General features: G+C 44.6%; 2 protein-coding genes across 3 annotated transcripts in view; both read right to left on the bottom strand.

The window, feature by feature from the left end:
• LOC139555027 (ankyrin repeat and IBR domain-containing protein 1-like) overlaps window positions 1-5,619 on the bottom strand; it is a 28,707-nt gene extending 23,088 nt beyond the window's left edge. The window contains exons 1-4 of the mRNA XM_071368411.1: window positions 5,485-5,619; window positions 4,145-4,238; window positions 1,487-1,698; window positions 36-207 (exon numbers count right to left, since the gene is read on the bottom strand). Of these exons, the coding sequence (XP_071224512.1) occupies window positions 36-207; window positions 1,487-1,674 (360 nt within the window). The 5' untranslated portion in view covers window positions 1,675-1,698; window positions 4,145-4,238; window positions 5,485-5,619. The remainder of the gene's footprint in view (window positions 1-35; window positions 208-1,486; window positions 1,699-4,144; window positions 4,239-5,484) is intronic.
• Window positions 5,620-5,955: 336 nt separating this feature from the next.
• Window positions 5,956-8,150, bottom strand: LOC139555028 (receptor-transporting protein 3-like). 2 transcript variants are annotated; one of them, XM_071368414.1, is made up of 3 exons: window positions 7,972-8,150; window positions 7,385-7,547; window positions 5,956-6,319 (listed from the first exon to the last, which is right to left on the bottom strand). In XM_071368414.1, the coding sequence occupies exons 1-3, from the start codon at window positions 7,979-7,981 to the stop codon at window positions 5,965-5,967; spliced, it is 528 nt and encodes a 175-aa protein (XP_071224515.1). In that variant the 5' UTR covers window positions 7,982-8,150; the 3' UTR covers window positions 5,956-5,964. The 2 variants fall into 2 exon arrangements, with proteins under 2 accessions (XP_071224515.1, XP_071224514.1); XM_071368413.1 differs by lacking the exon at window positions 7,972-8,150 and having other exon boundaries at window positions 7,385-7,783.
• Between the last annotated feature and the right edge of the window lie 771 nt (window positions 8,151-8,921).

Genomic DNA, 8,921 nt, shown 5'->3' with positions numbered 1-8,921 from the left:
GTGTGTATTATTTGTGTGTGTCTGTGTATCTATACCTGTAGGCAGTCTGCCCTGCGTTGTTCGTCTCTCTGTGGTCTGGCCAGTCTGGGAGACAGTGCCCCCTCTGGCAGCAGCAGGATGTGCGCTCCCTGACACAACGCATGCAGACATGTCTCATTCTGCACGTTACGCTTGTTAGGGTTCCCTTCTTTACTGAAAAGGAACGACCTGGAGGGGGTGGGTGAGAGAGAGAGGTTTACCATCTTTACAGAAGAGGAACCGTCCTTTCATAGCATATTTTAAAAGCAGAGTGGACAGATGACGGACATTCCAGTTCCAAGTCAACATTATGCTGGGGCTGCAGTTCTCAGGTAGTTTATATTCAACATCTCTGTCTGTCTACAGATCCATTTACTGATGACCTCCCCTTCATCATCTACTCCCTCTCTCCTCTCCTCTTCCTCCACCTCACGGCTCTCTCCTCTCCTCTCCCCATCCCCCTCTCCTCTCCCTCCCCACCCCCCTCTCCTCTCCTCTTCCTCCACCTCACGGCTCTCTCCTCTCCTCTCCCCACCCCCCTCTCCTCTTCCTCCACCTCACGGCTCTCTACTGTCCCTCCCCATCCCCCTCTCCTCTTCCTCCACCTCACGGCTCTCTCCTCTCCCTCTCCACCCCCCTCTCCTCTTCCTCCACCTCACGGCTCTCTACTCTCCCTCCCCACCCCCCTCTCCTCTTCCACCACCTCACGGCTCTCTACTCTCCCTCCCCATCCCCCTCTCCTCTTCCTCCACCTCACGGCTCTCTACTCTCCCTCCCCATCCCCCTCTCCTCTTCCTCCACCTCACGGCTCTCTACTCTCCCTCCCCATCCCCCTCTCCTCTTCCTCCACCTCACGGCTCTCTACTCTCCCTCCCCATCCCCATCCCCCTCTCCTCTTCCTCCACCTCACGGCTCTCTACTCTCCCTCCCCATCCCCATCCCCCTCTCCTCTTCCTCCACCTCACGGCTCTCTACTCTCCCTCTCCTCTGCTGAATCTGTGAGAAACAGCATTTATCACACAGCAATACCACTGTAGCAATAATCGCATAATCTGACACACAGGCAGAAAGACAGACTGAAATACATTCTGCTAAGTACACATCAGATAAGCGCACACTTCGGTCAAGTGCACTCAAACAGATGGCTGAATGGAAGAGTAATTTGGTAGGCAGGAAGGTACCGAAATAGACCTGCAGTTAGCTAACTGGCCTTTAACACACACACACACACACACACAATTAGCTGGCCTTTTCAACCCGCTTCCTCTGACCCCTGTAATCACCCAGAGAGAGAAAAGAAGGAGGGGAGGATGAGTGAAAGGAAGATTTTTAAAAAATAGGCTCATCGACAACCTGTCATCTCCTCCCAGGGGTCAGACTGCTAACACACTGGAACTCTCTCTTCTTCTCTCTCCCTTTCTCACTCCATCGCTCCCTGTATCCCTGGAACATATCTAAGGGGTGTTACCTGAGCAGGCGTGTCATGGCGTGCCTGCAGGTGTAGTGGAGGGGTGTGTTGTGTTGGTAGGTCTCTCCGTAAGACGCGTTGGGGTCCAGCCCCTCTCTGAACTGGCTGTTGCCCTCGTACAGTTGCCATGCCAACGCCTCGTCCCCGCTGACTAGAGCCTTCCGGAACTTAGTGGCTGTGTTCCCCATCACTGCCCTACAGGGGGCGTCGCACTGGAATCATTCAGCACAATTAATCATCTTCATCATTCAGAATTTATATATATATATGTGTGTGTTAATAACATACAGTACCGGTCAAAAGTTTGGACACACCTACTCATTCAAGGGTCTTTCTTTATTTGTACTATTTTCTACATTGTAGAATAATTGTGAAGACATAAAAACTATGAAATAACACATATGGAATTATGTAGTAACCAAAAAGGTGTGCGCCACAATTGATATGCCTGAGTTAAGAGGACCTGGTGAAACTCTACTTTAGAACAAGGAAATCCTTGTTCCTTTAGCACATAATAACCATATTATAAGTTGTCCCTATCATGGTGCCTTTCGATTTCCTACAATTTTGTAGTCATTATTATTCCTTGTTTGTTATTATAGCTAAGATTCAACGGTGGTTATTGGTAAGAGTAGAGATGGGATTGGGAATGGGTGACTGGGAGGGCATCAGACACTTCTCTGAGGTGTGTGTGGGGATTCCACTCATCTCACTTCAGTCTCTCGTGGACCCACTCTGCCCAAGTAGACCACCACCAGCCACTATATTTTAATTTAATTTAATTAAATAAGGTAATAAAAACTGACCACAATACTTAAGTGACAGTCTGTCTCCAATACATGTACAATGACATAATTCACAGACTTTTGGTACATTAGTTGCAGCTTAAAAGCCCTAAAAACATAGCACCTCAAAGTAAAAGAAGTACTCTGCTTTACGTGACATCACAATAACCCATAATGACATCACAATACCACATAATGACAAAGCGAAAACAAAAAATATCACATAAATGCAGTACCAGTCAAAAGTTTGGACACACCTACTCATTCAAAGGTTTGTCTTTATTTTTTACTATTTTCTACATTGTGGAATAATAGTGAATACATCAAAACTATAAAATAACACATATGAAATGATGTAGTAACCAAAAAAGTGTTAAACAAATCTAAATATATTTTAGATTCTTCAAAGTAGCCTTGATGACAGCTTTGCACACTCTTGGCATTCTCTCAACCAGCTTCACCTGGAATGCTATTCCAACAGTCTTGAAGGAGTTCCCACATATGCTGAGCACTTGTTATCTGCTTTTCCTTCACTCTGCAATCCAACTCATCCCAAACCATCTAATTTGGGTTGAGGTCGGGTGATTGTGGAGGCCAGGTCATCTGAGGCAGCACTCCTTCACTCTCCTTCTTGGTCAAATAACCCTTACACAGCCTAGAGGTGTGTTGGGTCATTGTCCTGTTAAAAAACAAATTATAGTCCCACTAAGCGCAAACCAGATGGAATGGCGTATTGCTGCAGAATGCTGTGGTAGCCATGCTGATTAAGTGTGCCTTGAATTCTAAATAAATCACAGACAGTATCACTAGCAAAGCAACCCCACACCATCATACCTCCTCCTCCATGCTTCACGGTGGGAACCACACATGCGGAGATCATCCGTTCACCTACTATGCGTCTTACAAAGACATGGCGGTTGGAACCAAAAATCTCAAATTTGGACTCATCAGACCAAAGGACAGATTTCCACTGGTCTAATGTCCATTGCTCGTGTTTCTTGGCCAAAGCAAGTCTCTTCTTCTTATTGGTGTCCTTTAGTAGTGGTGTCTTTGCAGCAATTCGACCATGAAGGCATGATTCATGCAGTCTCCTCTGAACAGTTGCTGTTGAAATGTGTCTGTTACTTGAACTCTGAAGCATTTATTTGGGCTGCAATTTCTGAGGCTGGTAACTCTAATGAACTTATCCTCTGCAGCAGAGGTAACTCTGGGTCTTCCTTTCCTGTGGTGGTACTAATGAGAGCCAGTTTCATCATAGCACTTGATGGTTTTTGCAACTGCACTTGAAGAAACTTTCAAAGTTATTGAAATGTTACAGATTGACTGACCTTCATGTCTTAAAGTAATGATGGACTGTCGCTTCTCTTTGCTTATTTGAGCTGTTCTTGCCATAATATGGACTTGCTATTTTACCAAATAGGGCTGGCTTCTATATACCACCCCTACCTTGTCACAACACAACTGATTGGCCGAAACGCATTAAGGAAAACAATTCCACAAATTAACTTTTAACAAGGCACACCTGTTAATTGAAATGCATTCCAGGTGACTACCTCATGAAGCTGGTTGAGAGAATGCCAAGAGTGTGCAAAGCTGTCATCAAGGCAAAGGGTGGCTACTTTGAAGAATCTCAAATATAAAATATATTTAGATTTGTTTAACACCTTTTTGGTTACTACATGATTCCATATGTGTTATTTCATATTTTTGATGTTGTCACTATTATTCTACAAGAAAATTGTAAAAATAAAGAAAAACCCTGGAATGAGTAGGTGTGTTCAAACTTTTGACTAGTACTGTATATGTAATAATACAATACATGCATGTAATAAATCATCATTAATTTGAATCTTTGATAATAATAAGCACTTACCTCCGCTATTCAGTCCTCACCTCCTCTTCCTCTCCTACTCCTCCTCTTCCTCTCCTCCTCCACTCACAGCTCAGACATGGCCCATACCCTCACCCTGCAGAGAGAGGGGGAGAGAGAGAAAGAGAGAGAGAGGGTGGGGGGGTCAATTAATCAATCAACTAATCTATCCATCTATGAAACATCCAACATGACTAAGGTACTGATTAACTGAATAGGGCTAATATTAATTGCCACGTCAACTATATAAGCTACAGTATCTGGATCCACAGACCCCATCATTTATAAACAGTCTCTGTGTTCCACCATTTTCTGCTCCAGTAAGTCTGCTGTAGACAGGGAGGGTGTGTATGTGTGTGTAGGTGGGGGGCTACTGATAGTTTATAGGTCACGCTGTCTGTTCTACTCTCAACTCCACACAGCTTCAGTTGCTTCCAGCACACTTCACCTCCCTCTCTCCCCTCACATCATTGCAGCATCCTCAAACCAATAATCACAGTTTTCCATTGACAAAAAATGATTAACCTTAACAACCACTGGCTTTTGGTGGCATGTTGTGTTTATAACAAACAGCTTGTGTTTATAACACATAGCTTCATAATACAAAATGTATCACACACAAAGTGTTTATAAGCGTATTATAATGAAGTTGGCTAAACACAATAAGTTGCCAGCCAGCTACTTACATTTTCACACCAGGGAGAAGTACCAAGAACAATACACAGTGTAAAAGTGTCAGACTCAAGACAAAGAGAAGTTAGCTGGCTAGTGCACAGAGTCTGTCACCCTGACTTCTCTAACGTACTGTAGCTAGCTATATCGTCATCTGTCCATGCGGCCACCTGTCAGGTAGCCTAAGGCTATACCATTAACTTTGGCTGGTTGCTTTATTTGGTGCTGTCTGGCTCTTTCACCAGGTCAGTATGGACAGACTTGCTCACTTGTTCGCTAGCTATGACCTAGCCATTCATGACTAGCTAACAATAATAGCTAGTCATAGCTACATGGCTAGCCGCCACCGTTCTGCTAGCTAGCTACATCTGGCTGACGTGAATGTCTGTAGTGTAGTTAAACGCGATGCCAAGTTATGCTGGTTCAAACTGATGCTAGGGCTGTGGTTAATTTTAACAGCTAGTGTCTGTCTTGGTGGGCCTCAATTCAGCCTTGTCAAATCATTATAATTATAGCTACTTACCTACAACTGGCTAACAGCTAGCTAGCTAATGACAGCAGTGGCAGCATCTAGCTGATAGCTAACACCCATCATTAGCTACTTAGCTATCAAGCTACTTACAACATCGATTCACTTGGTCATCAGTTCGACATACAAACATTCATAATACCGTTATTTCATAATTTTCCTTCTCGACTCCCCACCATCATCTCCTTCTTTCTTTCTCTCTCCAATCTCAGTTCTTCTCAGTGATGATGCGAGATGCTGCTGTTTCTGTTGTTGCTGGCAGGAAAAGGCATCATACGCATGAGCAGCACAAGCTGTCACTGGCCATTTACACCTGATTGTTCAATAAATGTCTCTGTCTCCTTGTCTTCCTTTATCAGAGATGGTCAGAAAAGTTGTTTTAAAAAATGCCTCAAATTTGTCCAAATCATTCAAATTTGCAAACTGTAGAAGTAAAAAACACTCAAAGCACATGAAAGTCTTCTGATTTTGTTTATTACACATGATACATGTTTATTACACAACTCTAAAGTCCATAGCACAACATTATAGATAGTGCTGTTTTTAATATTTTTACAACGAATTCTAGACAACATTAGACTATGTGCCGCCCCCCCCCCCCCCCCCCCTATCTCTCTCTCCTCTACTCTTCTTGACGGCAGATGCCCAGTCTGCAGGCTTCACACAGGGCTTTCTCATGGGGCCTCTTCCACACTTTCTCTGATCCTTCTGACCCTTCCTCTTCCTCCTCCTCCTCCTCTACCCCCTCCTCTCCGTAGCAGTTCTTCCTAATCTTTCCAAACAGCCGGAGCAGTGCCTCTTCCACCTCATTCTTTGAAAAGCCTGGAAGTTCAAACACTTCACGGCAGCGTCTGCATGCCTGGCCGAAAGGCCGCATCAGGACGGTTCCCCGGCCTGTCTCATCCCACAGCCGATAACGGAACACTACCACCACCCGTGCCGACGGCCATGTCTTAGAACACTCACCACACTGGAACCTGAGGGAGAGAGTTAGAGGGGGAGAGACAAGAGAAGGAGGGAGCATTACAATGAGAGCATATCTCCATCATGTCCAAGTTAACAGAAGGAGTTGAAGACAAGTGGTTTGTTTTCACATTGTGGTGCTGAGCTCTTTGTGGAGCCAAGTCGGGGAAATCCATAGAGATTGATAGAGGGATCATCTTTGTACCTGTGCTAGAGTTGTCGGATTGTCTGTTAGTCAATTCTGAACTTTTCGCTCTCAGCGTTCAGAGCACACACTGGATGCTCTGGACGAGGAGTAGGGTTCAACCAAGCGTTCTGACCTCACAACCGCAGTCAAACCCCCAAGCTAACTAGCAAAATGTGGCTACCTTGCTAGCTACTTCCAGACACAAATGAGAGAACACTCACACTGGCCACACTCGCCCTAGCAGAGCTGGTTAAGCTTTCATGTTATCTAGAGCATTAGTGACTGTAACTGTGCTGCTGGCAACAATTTAATTATGTTTTTTTGCTGATGTTTAATGACACCGGTCATATTCAGGTGTTGCGCTTCCTAAATTCATCAATTATTCTGCGCTCTGGTACATTCAGACCAGAGTGCTCTGAAACCGGAGTAGATAGCCAGTGTGAATTTACAAACGCACCAGAGCCGCCATGAGCAGAGTGCATGCAGAGCTAGCTGCCTGCGCGGAGGGAGCGAGTGACAGACATAGAGGAGCAGCTAATGGAATGACTAATGGAGGAAGTTATCTCTGTGTTTCGGGCAGGGCCGGGCTTTAAATTTGGCAAAAGCAATCGGAACTGGGTAGGGCAGGGCCTGAATGTCACAGGCACGGGTAGGGATTGGGCTTAAAATTCATGCACGTGCAGGGCTCTACAACAGGGTCACCAGAAGGGATCAGCCAATGAAGTTGGAAGTCCCACCCAGTTGACTAGATTAAAATTAGGGAAGCCCTCAATGGCGCTGCCCATGCAAATAGGGCCTTTTGGCCACTAGAGGCCTCTATCATTCTCTATGGGCAAATCACAGGCCTATACATAAAAAGCATAAATACAATTATAGTAAGGGAAAAACGTACTGTCCGTAGGCACAGTGGCTGTACACCCGCCATCTTCTCCTCCTCTCCTCGGTGAGTGTTTCTGTCAGGCCGTAGTTGAAGTGGAAGGCCCACTGGTCACTGCTGCCCAGCTCATCATCCAACATCTCCTCAAAACACTCTGACCATAGGGTGGGCATCCAGTCTGCACAACACACACACAAACGTAACAGTATAACTTTAGTACGTCGCCTCGCCCCGATCTCGGGCGCGAACCAGGGACCCTCTGCACACATCAACAACGGTCGCCCACGAAGCATCGTTACCCATCGCTCCACAAAGGCCTACTTCTAGGTTTCAGAGCAAGTGACGTAACTGATTGAAACGCTATTGCGCGTACCCGCTAACTAGCTAGCCATTTCACATCCGTTACACACACACACACACACACACAGATCAGGACTGGTCAGAAAGTGCAGATGGGGCCTATTAAAGAACTTTCCAGATGAATGCACATACATTTGCCTAGGCCTACTGCCATTATGTAAATAAACAAACAAAAACTATAACGAAAACTATACCGGATAAAATAAACAAAATAACTTAAAAGTATTCATTGCCTACAGTACCTGTATTCATGGTCCTCAATTTTGGAGAACAAATGCTAAAGAATGTTGAAGAACAAATTAACAAAATGCTGTTGGTGTTGTTATATTGCTCGGTATGAGCTGGGAATATTTATATGGTCCCGGGTGCTATGGCCTTGACGTTGGGATTTGGAAACTGAAATGTAACGTCTACTTTCGCTGAGGATGTGTATGCGGTCCAGGGTACTATTGCCCTGACGTTGCGATTTGGAAAGTTCTTGGCATGCTGCCCACTGTACCCTGTCTCCGATTGTCACTGAGCGCAACTGAAGACCAGCACTCTAGAGACAATATTTTTTACAAACCCCAGAAACTGAACTGTTACATAAATAGAGCCATGACTGTATGGAACACTATTCCACATCAAGTAACTGATGCAAGCAGTAAATTTAGATTTTAAAAAACAGATAAAAAAACACCTTATGGATCAGCAGGGACTGTGAAACAGGCATGCTGCCCACAACACAAACATAGGCGCAGACACATGCATACACACACGATAACATACGCACTATACACACATATACACATGGATTTAGTACTGTTTTTAAAATGGTATAAACTGCCTTAATTTTGCTGGACCCCAGGAAGATGGTGATCCATAATAAATACAAATACATGCAAAGGCTCTGTCCCATTCTGTCATGTTCACTGACAGTTAGGCCATAAAGACAAGCATGATCCTGACCACTGCCATTTTTTATCAATTGAACATTTGCTGGATACAGATAATTGTAGTCCCAACATAAAATTATTATAATAAAACAAGGCTCCTAGATGATAAAGTAATCTCTAAGTAGACGTAACTGTTGGTTTAGTGTGTTACTCAAATAATTTCTGGGTAACAATAAAGTTACTATAATGTTTCAGTTACAATGGTCAAGAAACAACTGTAACTTTTCTGTGAACCATGGTGTGCTTTTATATACACT

This window comes from Salvelinus alpinus, chromosome 26 (assembly GCF_045679555.1).
Source record: "Salvelinus alpinus chromosome 26, SLU_Salpinus.1, whole genome shotgun sequence".
NCBI classification, from domain to species: Eukaryota; Metazoa; Chordata; class Actinopteri; order Salmoniformes; family Salmonidae; genus Salvelinus; species Salvelinus alpinus.
Note: the sequence above shows the minus strand (reverse complement) of the source record. Positions and strands in the feature narration are given on the sequence as shown.

What these genes read in the sequence shown, in the direction of transcription:
- LOC139555028 (XM_071368413.1), bottom strand. Translation starts at nt 7,662, where the DNA reads ATGCTTCGTGGGCGACCGTTGTTGATGTGTGCAGAGGGTCCCTGGTTC. An exon ending in AGCCACTGTGCCTACGGACA is followed by an intron (nt 6,320 to 7,384) that starts GTACGTTTTTCC and finishes TCTCTCCCTCAG; the next exon opens with GTTCCAGTGTGGTGAGTGTT.